The sequence below is a fragment of the Lithobates pipiens genome, unplaced genomic scaffold, assembly GCF_037356315.1.
Source record: "Lithobates pipiens isolate NorthernLeopardFrog02 unplaced genomic scaffold, aLitPip1_a1.2 Scaffold_22, whole genome shotgun sequence".
NCBI lineage: Eukaryota > Metazoa > Chordata > Amphibia > Anura > Ranidae > Lithobates > Lithobates pipiens.
In genome coordinates, this window is record NW_027507784.1 from 336708881 (window position 1) to 336725880 (window position 17000).

Below are 17000 nucleotides of genomic sequence, written 5' to 3' on the forward strand. Positions count from 1 at the left end.
CAAACACCACCGATGGCTCAGTTCTCCCTCACTGTCAGTTACTGCTCTCTGCCCCCCCCCCCCCCCCGTGCGCGCAACGTAGGGGGCGGGAGAGGCCGACTCAGGCTCAAAGAAATTCGATTTCTTTTACTTTTTTTTATTGGAAATATTTTTTTTTTAACTTTCTGCTATAAAAACATTTCCAATAAAAAAATTGTAAAAAAAAAAAAAAAAAAAATCTAATTTCTTCATCAATTTAGGCCAATATGTATTCTGCTACATTTTTTATTTTCATTATTTCATTATTTATTTATTTATTTATTTATTTTCATTATTTTTATTTCATTTTGTTAAAAAAAAAATTCCCAATAAGCGTATATTGATTGGTTTGCGCAAAAGTTATAGCGTCTACAAACTATGGGATTTTTTTTTTTCTTTATTTTTATACTAGTAATGGCGGCGATCAGCGACTTATAGCGGGACTGCGATATTGTGGCGGACAAATCGGACACTAACTGACACTTTTTGGGGACCAGTGACTCTAATACAGTGATCGGTGCTTAAAAAAAATATGCACTGTCACTGTACTAATGACACTGGCAGGGAAGGGGGATAACATCACGGGGGCGATCAAAGGGCTAAATGTGTCCCTAGGGGGTGCTCGCTAGCTGTGGGGGGAGCTCCCGCTATGTCCAATCACAGAAGGAGCGGGTTGCCGCCGCCGCACCCCCCCGACCTGGAACTGTCGGATGGCATACAACTTACGTGACCTGGCACAGAGCGGCCGCCTTGCCGCAAGATATGTGCGTGGGCTAGTCGCTAAGCGGTTAAAAATTTTTTTTTTTGATAGTAGAAAAATCAGGAGATATCCATTGTCATTTACCACCAAATGAAAGCACAACTTGTCCTGAAAAAAAAAAAAAAAAAAAAAAAACCCACGCCGTGCGGCGCCCTCTTAGCACAAAGGGAGATGCAGTATGCGTGTATGCCGCCCCTATGGAAAAAATCCGAGCCCAAGCCTAGTACTAAGGATCCAGGACTCCGTTTCGGGGTCACCTGATTGCTGTGATAGCCTCTGATTGGCTGTCACAGTGATCAGTCACTGTGAGCCCCGCCCCCTGGTTTGCTTCTTCTGAATGAAGAGAGAGATACATTGTATTTTATTCATCTTCTTGTGGGAGAGGAAAATGAAAATAAACCAGTGTGTGAAAAAAAAAAAAAGAGTCAAATAAAAACTGAAAAGAAAGAATAAAATATCAATAAAAACAATCAATAAAAAAACAACAAGATCAAGATTGTTTTTTTTTTTTTTAATCAACTTTATTGCTATCGCCAACGATGAACAATATCCCTTGTGATAGCATGGGTCATAACAGGTCCTCTTTATCCCTCATCTGGCCTCCAAAGCTCCTGATCAGACCAAGATCAGTTTAATCCGATGTGTTCACAAGCTGGTGACTGCTTGTTTAGTGCAGGGGGTCTCCAAACTGCGGCCCGGGGGCCAGATGCAGCTCTTTGCTTCCCTTTATCCGGCGCTTGGGGCACTTTTCCTTCTACTGACACAAGACATTATTCCTCCCAGTGACACTAATGATGGGGCACTATTTCTCCCACTGATACCAATGATGGAGCACTATTCCTCAAACTGATGCCAATGATGGGGCGCTATTCCTCCCACTAACACTAATGACGGGGCACTATTTCTTTCGCTGACACCAATGATGGGGCACTATTCCTCAAACTGACGCCAATGATAGGGCACTATTTCTCCCACTGATACCAATGATGGGGCACTACTCCTCCCAGTGACATTAATGATGGGGCACTATTTCTCCCACTGATACCAATGATGGGGCACTATTCCTCAAACTGCCGCCAATGATGGGGCACTATTCCTCCCACTGACACCAATGATGGGGCACTATTCCTCCCACTGACACCAATTATGGGGCACTATTCCTCCCACTGACACCAATGATGGGGCACTATTCCTCCCAGTGACACTAATGGGGCACTATTTCTCCCACTGATACCAATGATGGGAGACTATTCCTCCCACTGACACCAATGATGGGGCACTATTTCTCCCACTGACACCAATGATGAGGCCCTATTCCTCCCAGTGACACTAATGGGGCACTATTTCTCCCACTGATACCAATGATGGGAGACTATTCCTCCCACTGACACCAATGATGGGGCACTATTCCTCCCACTGACACCAATGATGGGGCACTATTTCTCCCACTGACACCAATGATGAGGCACTATTCCTCCCACTGACACCAATGATGGGGCACTATTCCTCCCACTGACACCAATGATGGGGCACTATTCCTCCCACTGACACCAATGATGGGGCACTATTCCTCCCACTGACACCAATGATGGGGCACTATTCCTCCCACTGACACCAATGATGGGGCACTATTCCTCCCACTGACACCAATGATGGGGCACTATTCCTCCCACTGACACCAATGATGGGTCTGTACACCCGCTGTGCCCATTATGAGGGGTTCCCACCATCCCTGTGCTGTGCTGTGCTGACTTACTGGGGTTTTAACTTTTAGGTTCGTTAACTTTTTGTAACAATTACAAATGTTCCTTATGAATTTCGTACAGAATTCGTACGCATAAAAATTCAGATTTCGGATTCGGACTAAACTAATCGCACACGTCTAAGCCGCGCTGCCCCATTGGTTTCAAAGGGCAGGAGCGGTGAAGGCGCAGTGAACACACCGCTCCTTCACCGCTCCAAAGATGCTGCTAGCAGGACTTTTTTTAGCGTCCTACCAGAGCACCGCTCCAGTGTGAGAACCCTCCGGGCTTTCATACTGGAGTGTGAGGAGCGGGGCTTTCGGGGGGCTTTTCAGGTGCTATTTTTAGAGCTGTAGGGCCTGCAAAGCGCCCCAGTGTGAAAGGGGTCTAATGGCATCCCAGTCTTAGTCTGTAGGGTTCAGTAATGTTGTTGGCTCCGCCCTTTGCAGCTATAACAGCTTCAACACTTCTGGGAAGGCCGTCCACAAGGTTTAGGAGGGTGTCTATGGGGATGTTTGACCATTCTTCCAGAAGAGCATTTGTGAGGTCAGGCACTGATGTTGGACAAGAATTCTAATTCATCCCAAAGGTGTTCTATTGGGTTGAGGTCAGGACTCTGTGCAGGCCAGTCAAGTTCCTCCACCCCAAACTCGCTCATCCATGTCTTTATGGACCTTGCTTTGTGCACTGGTCCAAATCATTTGGTGGAGGGGGGGGGGGGGGGGTTATGATGTGGGAATTGTTTTTCAGGGGTTGGGCTTGGCCCCTTAGTTCCAGTGAAGGGAACTGTTAACCACTTCAGCCCCGGAAGAATTTACCCCCTTCCTGACCAGGCCATTTTTTGAGATACGGCACCGCGCCGCTTTAACTGACAATTGCGCGGTCATGCTACGTTGCATCCAAACAAAATTTATGTCCCTTTTTCCCCCACAAATAGAGCTTTATTTTGGTGGTATTTGATTATCTCTGTGGTTTTTATTTTTTGCGCTAAAAAAAAATAAATAAAAAAAATAAAAATAAAATATTTTGTACTTTTTGCTATAATAAATATCTATTTTTTTTTTTAATTAAAAAAAAAGTTTGCCTCAGTTTAGGCCGATACGTATTCTTCTGCATATTTTTGGTATTAAAAAAAAAAAAAAAAAAAAAAAAAAATCGCAATAAGCGTATATTGACTGGTTTGCGCAAAAGTTATAGCGTCTACAAAATAGGGGATAGATTTATAGCATTTTTATAATACATTTTTTTTTATTTTTATTTTTTTTTTACTATTAATGGCAGCAATCTGCGATTTTTTTTTTTTCATGATTGCCACATTATGGAGGACACATCAGACACTTTTGAGACTTTTTTGGGACCATTGTCATTTATACAGCGATCAGAGCTAAAAATAGCCACTGATTGCTGTATAAATGTCATTGGCAGGTAAGGGGGGCGATTAAGGCGTTAACTGTGTTCACTAGGTGTGTTCTAACTGTGGGGGAGGATGTGACCGACTAGGGGAGGAGACTGATCGGTGTTCATACTAAGTAGGAGCACACGTTCTTTCACCTCTCCCCTGACGGAGCCAGGATTTGTGTGTGTACACATACAGATCCCGGTTCTTGCTCTGTCCCGGGCCGATCACGGGTGCCTGGTGGTCATCGTGCCCCCGCCGGGCACGCTCATCGGCTCTGGGAAAATGCTGCGGACGCGTGCGCCCCTGCTAAAGCGTCTTGAAGAGCCGATGTACCGCTATGACGGCTCGCGCAGGGGAGCCTACCTGCCACAGTATAACTACGGCGGCTGGTCCGGAAGTGGTTAAGGCGTCAGCATACCAAGACATTTTGGACAATTTCATGTTCCCAACTTAAGTGGGAACCATTTGGACATGGCCCCCTCCTGTTCCATAAAGACGTGGAACTTTATTATTATTATTATTTATTATTATTAATTCCAAAGCAAGGTCCAAAAAGACACGGATGAGCGAGTTTGGGGTGGAGGAACTTGACTGGTCTGACCTTAACGAAACAGAACACCTTTGGGATGAATTAAAGTGCAGACTGCGAGCCAGGCCTTCTCGTCCAACATCAGTACCTGACCTCACAAATGCGCTTCTGGAAGAATGGTCAAACATTCCCATAGACACACTCCTAAACCTTGTGGCCAAGGCTACAACAATGAAAAGCAGTCAGCTGCTGTCATTCCCATCAGACAGCTGGTACCCCCAAACCAGGGTGGTGGACATAGTAGGTGGGGTAGGCGGGTATTTTTTAGCCCAGCAGGGCTGGCACTGAGATCACCTCCAAACAATAACAAGGGGGCAAGGTGCTTTGGGGGGGGGGGGGAGGGGGGCAGAGCACCCCCCCCCCATGTTGAGGGCATGTGGCTCATCCGTCCCCCTTTCCTGACCTGCTGGGCTGAATGCTTGGGTAAGGGTCTTGTATCAACTTTGCGGTGGACCCCACATCATAAAAAAAAAAAAAAAAAATTATATATATATATATATATATATATATATATATATATATATATATATATATATATATATATATATTAGTGTGGGGTTTCCTCTCAAAATCCATACCAGACCAAAGGGTGTGGTATGGTCTTGGGGGGGACCATGCTGTTTTTTAAGGGGATTTTACATTGCTAATATTGCATACATCTGATCTCAGAGCTCAAGTCGGATCAGTCAAGAGGATGATCCAACTTGGATGCGACTTACATTCGAATCAATGGGCTGAAATTGCACCCAAGTCGCAACCAAAGGAACATTTTTCAAAGTTGGACCAGTTAAGACGGCTCTCATAGAGATCCATTGATTTTGACATGTCTTTCGACTTGTGCTCTCGAAGTCGGAGCGTTATGTCGGACCAGTGAGAACCGGTCCTTACCGATCAGCGAGAAGCTGATTGGTTACCATGCACAACCGCAACCGATTTTCTGCACCAGATTCTGTGTGCTCCAGTTTTAGTAAATTCGCCCCTTTGGTGTCTCCAGAAGGACAGGAAGCCCATAGAAAATCACCATACTGACCAGAAAAACAAAAAAAAACAAAAAAAAAGCGGGGATTTAACCATTGCATCCACTATCCAAAAATAAAAGAAAGAAATAAAATTGAATAAAAAATAAATTAATTAATAAAGAAAGGGAAAAAAAAATCAGCTAAAAAAAAATCAGCTTGGAAAAAAAAAAAATCAGCTAAAAAAATAAATCTGATAAAAAAAACAGATAAAACGTAATATTAAAATTAATATTTTAAATTGTATTACTATAACACAATTTATTACATTTTATTTCTATAACACATTTAAAATGATTACACTTTCCCTCTGGCTGTCCTGTTTTTGATACGACAGGAGCAAAACCCCTCGGCAGACTTAATAGCTACATTCGAGGTGAAAAATGAAACCTTACGCCATTTAAAAAACCGTATTCGAGAATTAGGAAAATTATTTTTCACAAACAAGGGTGATATTTTGCTAAAACCATCTGCCATATGGGAGTTCACGCCGCCTCTCGCTGCCAATCACCCGTCACCCTCAGTACAAGCCAAAGTCGCACATTTCAAGCAGCTATTTTTTCGTGTGTTGGAAAATAACACTCTGTCATATTTTTATTTTTTTTATATTTTTTTGGCATTTTGTGAGGGCAGCACTCTATTCTCTACCTGCCAGCAATTTTATTTTTTTCATACTTTAGAAAGCACATTATTATTGTTTAGATTATTTACAATTTTTTTAATCCATTTTTTTTTTCTTCTTTGCTGCTATTCTTTAGAACCCTGAACTATTTATCATGTAGAAGTTTTGCCTATATTGTATTTCTTAAGCCTCATACACACAATCAGACTTTGTACAAACCTTCCCGTGGATTTTTGTACAAAGGGCGTCGGCCGTGAACTTGTATTGCATACACACGGCAGGACTTTTTCAGCCAACTTTCACCAAATCACGTGTTTTTTCTGCTCTTTACTGCCACCTTTGGTCAACTTCTGTATTGTTGTCTGATCTTTTGCATTGGTTCTGAGCATGCGTGTTTGTACTTTGTACAAAAGTCCGATGGTTTTCTGTACATGCTCAGCCTGTTAAAGTGATTGTAAACCCTTACAAACCACTTTTACTTTGGCCTAGATTAAGGCTTACCCTGTAGGTCCACAGCCACCGCTGTCTAAGGGGCATGCGCCGTAGACAGCGGCGCGCAGGCGCACTGGGTAAGCCGCAGATCGCGGCGATATGCCGCGAGTGTCGGCTCCCCTGTGCCTGCGCGGGAGTGACGTCATCGCGGCTCCGCCGAATGACAGCGGCGGAGCAGCGAGACCCACCAAGAAGATGGACGCTCGGGAACTACAGGGGACAGCGGTGACATCGCTGGCTCCTGTGTCAGGTAAGTGAAACATAATGGACTACTATGCGATGCATAGTAGCCCATTATGCTTTACCTTTGCAGGGAATCAAAGAGGAAGTATACTCATCAGGGTTTACTTCCTCTTTAATGCTCAGACCATACGCCGCACACTGCATCAAATTGGTCTGTGTGGCTGTCATCCCAGAAGGAAGCCTCTTCTAAAGACGATGCACAAGAAAGACCGCAAACAGTTTGCTGAAGACCAGCAGACTACGGATTTCAGATTTTCATTCTTATTTTCGAATTTACGAATCTTAGAATTTTCTAATTTTCGGGAAAAATTTGTTAATCTGAATATTTTCAAATGAAAGAATTTGTCGAATTTCGCAGAAAAAAAAACGAATGCGGAACCAAACTACTTGCACATGTCTAATGCTCCCCCCTCCTCTCCCCAATCCGACGCTGCCCCCCCCCCATCACTATTACCTGGGAATTACCGGCTGTCAAAATGACAGGCAGGAATTGTTTTGTGTCGTAAGTTACAAGGTACGTATAGGATTGGAAGTATGCCTGCAAAAAAAAAAAACATTTAGGGTATTGTATCTTGTATTGAATGGAAATCAGGAGGGGGAAACCACAACGGGAGACCCAGATCGGTGATATTCCGTGACGTTCCGGTCTACCCGCAGACTTCGGGGGAGCGGAGCAGCGCACGGTGGAGCAGGCGGCAGGACAGGTAAGCGTTCTGTTTCTTCTTTGTGGTTTTCTCTTTAAGAGGTTGGACTATCCTCTCAGCAGAAAGTACGTCGTGTTTTCCCCCCGTCAACCTCTCCGCTGAATCAGCCGTTTACAAACTGCAAAAACGTTTGTCCTGTAGCTCCAGGTGTAAGAAATTAAAACAAAATAAATAATCAGCATTTTCCATCTCCTGTGAGGTTGTGTTGCATTATTTATTCATATCTGTTTATTTATGGCCATCCAGGTACAATGTGTGTTTGTATCGAAAGCCTGAGAGCAAATATGTATGTCATCAACGCCAAGCAGATGTCAATTGAAACGCGTAAAGAGGCCCTGTCACCCAGGCTAGTCATTGCAAAAAACAATCTTCCAGTAGGATTTAGATTTGCATTTAACCACTTCAGCCCCAGAAGGATTTACCCCCCCCCCCACCCCCCTTCATGGCCAGGCCATTTTCTGTTGCGTTGCTTTAATTGACAATTGCGCGGTCGTGCGACGCTGCACCCAAACAAAATTGACGTCCTTTTTTTCACCACAAAATAGAGCTTTCTTTTGGGGGTATCTGCTCACCTCTGCGGGTTTTTATTTTTTTGCGCTATAAAAAGAGCAACAATTTGAAAAAAATAAAAAAAAACACAATATTTTGATTTTTTGCTATAATAAATATCTACATTTTTTTAATAAAAAAAAAAAAAAATATATATATATATATATATATATATATATATGTTTTCCTCAGTTTAGGCCAATATATATTCTTCTACATATTTTTAAAGAAAAAAAATTTTTTTTTTTTTTTTTTACTTTTTGCTATAATAAATATCAAAAAAACAAAACAAATAATAATAAAAAAAAATTCCTTCATCACTTTAGGCCGATATGTATTCTTCTACATATTTTTGGTAAAAGAAAATCGCAATACGTGTCTACAAAATAGCATCAAATAGCAAAATGGGGGATAGATTTATGGCATTTTTATTATAATTTTTTTTTCTTTACTAGTAATGGCAGCGATCTGCGATTTTTAGGGGGGCTGTGACATTGCGGCGGACAGATCGGCCACTTTTGCCACTTTTTTGAGACCATTGACATTTAACAGTGCTAAAAACAGCCACTGATTACTGTATAAAGGGCACTGGCAGGGAAGGGGTTAACACTAAGGGGCGATCAAGGGGTTAAGTGCGTTCCCTAGGGAGGTGTTTCTAACTGTATGAGGGAGGGGACTGACTGGGAGTACAGAGAGATCGCTGTTCCTGATCATTAGGAACAGCCGATCTCTGTCTACTCCCCTGTCAGAACAGGGATCTGCTTTGTTTACATTGACAGATCCCCGTTCTAGCTCTCTGTGGAGCGATCGCGGGTGGCCCGCAGGACATCACGGCCACCGGCCACGCGCATCAGCTGCGGCGATCAACTGCGCTCACATGATCACACCGACCCTCGAGTTCCCGGGATCCACATTCTGCTTCCAAATCACACAATCTTCCCTTCACATCAGGGGCCTAGTGCTGGAGCCAAAGGGTGGTGGCCGGTAGAGCAGATCTGGAGGAGGCAAACATCCCTCGGATTCATACGCCTAATATGAATGAGGCCATAGTCTCTATCCTAGTTCTAAACTGATCACATAACGTACAGATGATAATTTGTATATAATATAATATAATATATTTATAATATTTGTATATGTATAATATATAATAATCCTTTAGCTGACCATTCCGAGGTACAGGGCGCTGTGCAGACAAACAGTATGCCTTTATTAGGTAGTTTGTTCAGCTGTCACACCCCCACCAATCACAGATTGCTTCTGGCACACCCCCTGCCAATCACAGCCCGCTTCTGGCACACACCCCCTCCCAATCACAGCCTGCCTCTGGCACACACCCCCTCCCAATCACAGCCTGCCCCTGGCACACACCCTCTGCCAATCATAGCCTGCATCTGGCACACAACCCCTGCCAATCATAGCCTGTCTGCCACATGCCCCAAGTCAATCACAGCCTGCCTCTTGCACAGCCCCCCTTCAGATTACACCCTGCTTCTGCCACACACCCCCTTCCATTTATGGCCTTTCTCTGGCACACATTCCCAACCAATCACAGCCTTCCTCTGGAACACTCCCCCAACCAATCACAGCCTTCCTCTGGCACAAGCCCCCAACCAACCACAGACTGCCTCTGGCGCACCCCCCCCCCCCCCCACATTCACAATATGCCCCTTGAACGCAGCCTACATCTTCCTTTAAACTGAACAGACTATGGGATACAGGCCCCCTGTCTACCTGCACCGTGCCCTGTTACCCCACCCCCCAAAAAGAGATGTGTGGCCACATAACAAAATGTATTAACCTTGTAAAAAAAAGGTAAGAAAGATCTGAAACTAAGCAAAAGCTTTTGTGGTGCCTGCAGAGGTAGAATTGTATTAGAGAGGGTCTATAACATTGTATGTTCACACAGTCTAGGATTCCACTCCATGTAGCAGGTCTGGGTGACATGTTAAGAGCTGTTGAATTTCCATACAAACGCTTGAATAAAATCTATCCGTGTATGGCCAGCTTCAGACAGTCATTCATTTTTTTGCAAATTAGAAAAGATGTTTTTTCTCTACAACACCAAAAGTTATTCTGAAGTTTCAATATTGTGCGGGAAGTTTTTCTTGTATCCGCCGTCTCGATTCTGGAGCAGATGGCGTTGGTGGGTGTCGTATTTTTGTAATAAATGTTCTAAATATTGACTCGGTGTTCTCGTGTCGTTGCAGCTGTGGAACATTCCAGCGGTGGAAAAGATGTGGCAGTGATCGCAAGTAAGTCTGTCCTGATGTAACACGGAACGCAGAACCACGTGTCAGGAAACTCCAAAACTCAAACATTTATCTCACATCAAATATTAATCTGCAGGAAGGTTCAACGCACACCGAGGCTGATAGGAGAAATGTCCGATTCCAGATCTGTAATATGTACTAAATGTCGATCCGTCAATTGAAACCCCCACCCACTACCCCCCCCCGTTCGGTCCGTCCATCAGTCAGTCAAACCCTCCACCCCGTCGCTCGTCCATCCACCACCAGCCCCGCATTTACCGTCTCCTCCTCAGCGGACTCCCCCTGCGTCTTCTCCTAGGCGGACTCTCCCTTAGTCTTCTCGGCAGACTCTCCCTGCATCTCCTCCTCCTCGGCGGCTTCCTCCTGCATCTCCTCCTCCTCGGCAGCTTCCTTCTGCATCTCCTCCTCCTCGACGGCTTCCTCCTGCATCTCCTCCTCGACGGCTTCCTCCTGCATCTCCTCCTCCTCGACTGCTTCCTCCTGCATCTCCTCCTCCTCGACTGCTTCCTCCTGCATCTCCTCCTCCTCGACTGCTTCCTCCTGCATCTCCTCCTCCTCGACTGCTTCCTCCTGCATCTCCTCCTCCTCGACGGCTTCCTCCTGCATCTCCTCCTCCTCGACGGCTTCCTCCTGCATCTCCTCCTCCTCGACGGCTTCCTCCTGCATCTCCTCCTCGGCGGCTTCCCCCCCTGCATCTCCTCCTCCTTGGCGGCTTCCCCCCTGCATTTCCTCCTCCTCGGCGGCTTCCTCCTGCATCTCCTCCTCCTTGGTGGCTTCCTCCTGCATCTCCTCCTCCTTGGCGGCTTCCTCCTGCATCTCCTCCTCCTCGGCGGCTTCCTCCTGCATCTCCTCCTCCTCGGCGGCTTCCTCCTGCATCTCCTCCTCCTCGACGGCTTCCTCCTGCATCTCCTCCTCCTCGATGGCTTCCTCCTGCATCTCCTCCTCCTCCGCGGCTTCCCCCTTCATCTCCTCCTCCTCCGCGGCTTCCCCCTGCATCTCCTCCTCCTCCGCGGCTTCCCCCTGCATCTCCTCCTCCTCTGCGGCTTCCTCCTGCATCTCCTCCTCGGTGGCTTCCCCCTTCATCTCCTCCTCCTTGGTGGCTTCCCCCTGCGCCTCTTCCTCCTCCGGGATTTCCCCCTGCATCTCCTCCTCCTCCATGTCGTCCCCCGTGTCTCCTCCTTCTCGGTGGCTTCCCCCTGCACCTCCTCCTCTGGGGCTTCTTCCTGCATCTCCTCCTCCTCAGCATCTTCTTCCTGTGTCTCCTCCTCCTCGGCGGCTTCCCCCTCCGTCTCCTCCTCGGCAGCTTCCTTCTGCATCTCCTCCTCCTCGACGGCTTCCTCCTGCATCTCCTCCTCCTCGACGGCTTCCTCCTGCATCTCCTCCTCCTCGACGGCTTCCTCCTGCATCTCCTCCTCCTCGACGGCTTCCTCCTGCATCTCCTCCTCCTCGACGGCTTCCTCCTGCATCTCCTCCTCCTCAACGGCTTCCTCCTGCATCTCCTCCTCCTCGACGGCTTCCTCCCCTGCATCTCCTCCTCCTTGGCGGCTTCCCCCCCTGCATTTCCTCCTCCTCGGCGGCTTCCTCCTGCATCTCCTCCTCCTTGGTGGCTTCCTCCTGCATCTTCTCCTCCTTGGCGGCTTCCTCCTGCATCTCCTCCTCCTTGGCGGCTTCCTCCTGCATCTCCTCCTCCTTGGCAGCTTCCTCCTGCATTTCCTCCTCCTTGGCGGCTTCCTCCTGCATCTCCTCCTCCTTGGCGGCTTCCCCCTGCATCTCCTCCTCCTCCGCGGCTTCCTCCTGCATCTCCTCCTCCTCTGCGGCTTCCTCCTGCATCTCCTCCTCGGTGGCTTCCCCCTTCATATCCTCCTCCTTGGTGGCTTTCCCCTGCGCCTCTTCCTCCTCCGGGATTTCCCCCTGCATCTCCTCCTCCTCCACGTCGTCCCCCGTGTCTCCTCCTCGGTGGCTTCCCCCTGCACCTCCTCCTCTGGGGCTTCTTCCTGCATCTCCTCCTCCTCAGCATCTTCTTCCTGTGTCTCCTCCTCCTCGGCGGCTTCCCCCTCCGTCTCCTCCTCCTCCTTGGCGACTTCCCCCTCTGTCTCCTCATCGAGGGCTTAGCCCTGCTTCTCTTCCTCCTCAGCCTCTTCCCCCTGCACCTCCTCCTCCTCGGCGTCTTCCCCCTGTGCCTCCTCCTCCTCGGTGGCTTCCCTCCAGCATCTCCTCCTGGGTGGCCAATAGGATCGCTTCTCCTTTCGACCAATCGGGTCTTAAAACTGCTTCCTCATTGGCTGGGAGGAGACTCAGTAAGACAATAGCAAATATTAATTTGGTATTGTCACATAACTGGGTGGGCTCAGGGCGCAGTGCTGTGCGCCTTGAGCCCACCCTTTTTTAAACCAATTAGAGCCTCGGACTCTAATCATGTGCTTAAAAAAAGAAAAAAACCCCATTGGAATCCATGTGTCCGGCGCCCTGCATGTATATTAGTGGCTGAGCGCATGGACAAGGGGGGTGGTGCCCCTGCGCCCCTAATGGAGCGGCCGCCACTGTGTATGGCATTAGAAAACACACATGTGCAACGCAAGACAGGGTGAATGCAAGCACATGGAAAACATGGACATGGGACTTAAAGCGCACTAATTAAAACGCATATTGCATTTTTGGTGTTTTTTTTCCAGTCATTGCTATTGACTATAATGTAACTATGTTTTTATTACAACACACACAAGATGCAGCAAGCAGAATAAAAAAAAATGCAATGCAGGAATAAGCCAAGGGCTAACCACTTCAAACCTAGGCTAACCACTTCAGCTCCAGAAGGTTTACCCCCCTTCATGACCAGGCCATTTTTTGCAATGCAGCACTGCATTATTTTAACCGATTATTGTGCGGTCGTGCGACATTGTACCCAAATACAATTCATGTGCTTTTTTCCCCACAAATAGAGCTTTCTTTTGGTGGTATTTGATCACCTCTGCTGTTCTTATTTTCTGCGCTATAAACAAAAAAAGGCAATATTTTTTTTTCTTTCTTCTATAAAACATATCCAATAAAAATGTAAAACATTGCATTTCTTCATCAATTTAGGCCAATATGTATTCTGCTACATATTTTTGGTAAAAAAAAAAATCCCAATAAGTGTATATTGATTCATTTGCGCAAAAGTTATCAGGTCTACAAACTGGGATTTTTTTTTTTATTACTAGTAATGGCGGTGATCAGTGACTTATAGCGGAACTGCGATATTGCGGCAGACAAATCAAACACCTAACTGACACTTTTGGGGACCAGTGACACTAATACAGTGATTGGTGCTAAAAAAAATATGCACTGTCACTGTACTAATGACACTGCCAGGGAAGGGATCATCGGGGCAATCAAAGGGTTAAAGGTGTTCCTAGGGAGTGCTTGCTAACTGTGTGAGGGAGGGGCTTGTACTGTGGGAAGGCAGAGATCAGTGTTCCTGCTTAGCAGAAACACAGGATCACAGCCTTCCCTTCTCACAGATGGCCGTTCTGCCTGTGTCCTGAATGGTCATCAGGTCCCGGGGGACATTGCGTCTGCTGAACCCGCCGATTGGCTCCTGCTGTGTCCAATCACAGCGAGAGCGGGTCGCCGACAGCATGCTTGCGCACTGCAGCAGCCCTGGAAGAGCAGAATCACGTAAGTGATTCTGTCCAGAGCGGCCGCCCTGCCGCAATAAATATACGTGGTGTGTGGTCAGCATCTGGTTAAGACCAAACCTTGGCCATTCAGGCATTTAAAAGAATGCCCAAATTTTGCTCATTCGTCCTCCCTGTTTGCACTGTCAACGGTTGCTCTAATTCATCCCAAAGGTGTTCTATCGGGGTAAGGTCAGGACACTGTGTAGGCCAGTCAAGTTTCTCCACCCCAAACTCGCTCATCCATGTATTTATGGACCTTGCTTTGTACACTGGTGCGCAGTCATGTTGGAAGCAGGAAGGGGCCGTCCCCAAACTGTTCCCAGAAAGTTTAGAGCATGAAATTGTCCAAAATGTCTTGGTACGCTAATGCCTTAGTAGTTCTCTTCACTGGGACTAAGGGGCCAAACCCAACCCCTGAAGAACAACCCCCCACCACCATAATCCCCCCTCCATCAAATGATTTGCACCAGTGCACAAAGCAAGGTCCATAAAGACATGGATGAGCCAGTTTGGGGTGGAGGAACTTGACTGGCCTGCACAGAGTCTTGACCTCAACCCGACACAACACCTTTGGGATCAAGTAGAGTGGAGAGTGCGAGCCAGGCCTTCTTGTCCAACATCAGTGCCTGACCTCACAAATGTGCTTCTGGAAGAATGGTCAAACATTCCCATAGACACATCTCCTAAACCTTGTGGCCATGGCTACAACAATGAAGAGCAGTTAGCTGCGGTCATTCCCATCAGAGTTGAAGCTGTTATAGCTGCAAAGGGTCGGCCAACTCAATATTGAACCCTAGAGACAGGCAAACGCCCCAATACTTTTGGTAATATAGTGTATGTATTTATCTGTGTATATATGTATATATATATATATATATATATATATATATATATATATATATATATACACACATATACATATACACACACACATATACACATATACATACACATACACATACACACACAGTACCTTATGCCTGGAGTTTATCTTTCAACCTTATCCATTTACATCTCTTCTCAGGTGTGGTCACCCTTGTGATCATGGTCCTCGTGGTCCTCGTCGTTGTGGTGCTCCGGTACACATGCAGACACAAGGGGACGTATTTCACCAATGAGGCCAAAGGCACAGAATTTGCAGAGAATGCCGACGCCGCCCTGAAAAACGACCCGTCGCTGCAGGAGTCCATAGACGAGTCAAAGAAAGAATATTTTATCTGAGAGGATGGAGAATCATCTCTCCAGCCCCATCACCGTCCTCACCGTGTTTACATTGGGGAACACTACCGCGTTTTACGGCAGAGGAACTCCATCAAAGTCCCGCTTCTCAGAGCGGGGCCCATTGTGTCTCAGGGGATCACCACTAACATGCTTTATGTTCTAGTTTACATGTTACTCCAGAACAGGGAGGTTCCACCAATATCACCATGTTCTAGGACAATCAACATTCTTCTTGACAAATTCTGGGATGATTCGCTTAGGGCGACTTATTAGAAGTGAAGAACTGGAATGGAGAAGTCCCCAAATGTCTGCAACATTATAGAACAAGGCCAGTTGAATGTAACTAACTACTACTAGATATACCATGACCTGGAGATAGATAGATTATATATATATATATATATATGTCTTCAAATCGTTTCTGAACTTTTATAAATATATAACTTAGGTAAAAAAAAAGTGCAGAAACGTTTTGAGCAACCCTCATATATATATCGACATATATTCTTAATATGATACAAGATATCCATCTTCAAAGCTGTTGAATACTTCTGATGTTAATGCCGCGTACACACGACCGGACTTTGACGGACTAGGTCCCACGGATTTTCGGCGGAGTTCCGACGGAGTTTCCAAAGGAACGGACTTGGCCACACACAATCACACCAAAGTCCGACGGATTCGAACGAGAGGACGTACGCCCGGACTAGAATAAAGAAGTTCATAGCCAGTAGCCAATAGCTGCCCTAGCGTCGGTTTTTGTCCGTCGGATTAGCACACACACGAACGGATTTCTCAAGCCGGCGGAGTTCCGGTGGGAAAATTTTAAATATGTTCTATTTCTAAAGTCCGCTGGATTTTTGGCAAGCAAAGGTCCGACGGAGCCCACACACGATCGAATTGTCCGATAGACTCGTTCCTTCGGACATTTGCTGTCAAAAAGTCCGGTTGTGTGTATGCGGCATAAGGTGCTTGGATAGAAGAGGCTTAGCTCACACTAGTGTGACTCTAAAGTCATTTGATTTCCAGTGCGACTTTCATGCAACTCATTACACTCTATGGCGGGGGGGGGGGGTCGCCAAACTTTCTAAACAAGGGGCCAGTTTACTGTCCTTCAGACTTTAGGGGGGGGGGGGGGGGGTTGGACTGTGGCCAATGCGAGTAGAAATTGTACTGGCATCAGTGGGATTAAACAATGCATCTTTGGCATTAGGAGGAGGAATAGGGCCCCATTTGTTGGTGTCAGCGGGGCCGGTGATACCACTAGGCAAACTAGGTCCTGACTCCCCAATTAATGGAAGCAAGCAAACATTCTTGATGGGCGCTGGTAGGCTCCATTTGATGGGCGCTGGTGAGGCTGCGTTGATGGGCGCTGGTGAGGCTCCATTTGATGGGCGCTGGTGAGGCTCCATTTGATGGGCGCTGGTGAGGCTCCATTTGATGGGCGCTGGTGAGGCTCCATTTGATGGGCGCTGGTGAGGCTCCATTTGATGGGCATGTCATTAAAAAGGTGGGGTATACATGGACAGGTCAAAGGGGGTGGAGTCAGGGGAGGAGCCAAGGGGGCGGCAAAATTAGGTTTCGCCTAGGGTGTCAAAAATCCTAGCACCAGCCCTGGGTTTCAGTGGAAGGAATAGTGCCCCATCTTTGATGTCAATGGGAGGAATAGTGCCCCGTCATTGGTGTCAGTGGTTGGAATAGTGCCCCATTTGT

At 46.7% G+C, this 17000-nt stretch overlaps 1 protein-coding gene across 1 annotated transcript in view; it reads left to right on the forward strand.

The window, feature by feature from the left end:
* LOC143925082 (glycophorin-C-like) overlaps positions 1-16377 on the forward strand; it is a 38827-nt gene extending 22450 nt beyond the window's left edge. Inside the window, 2 exon segments of the mRNA XM_077449668.1 lie at positions 10345-10389; positions 15091-16377. Of these exon segments, the coding sequence (XP_077305794.1) occupies positions 10345-10389; positions 15091-15287 (242 nt within the window). The 3' untranslated portion in view covers positions 15288-16377.
* The last annotated feature ends 623 nt before the right edge of the window (positions 16378-17000 follow it).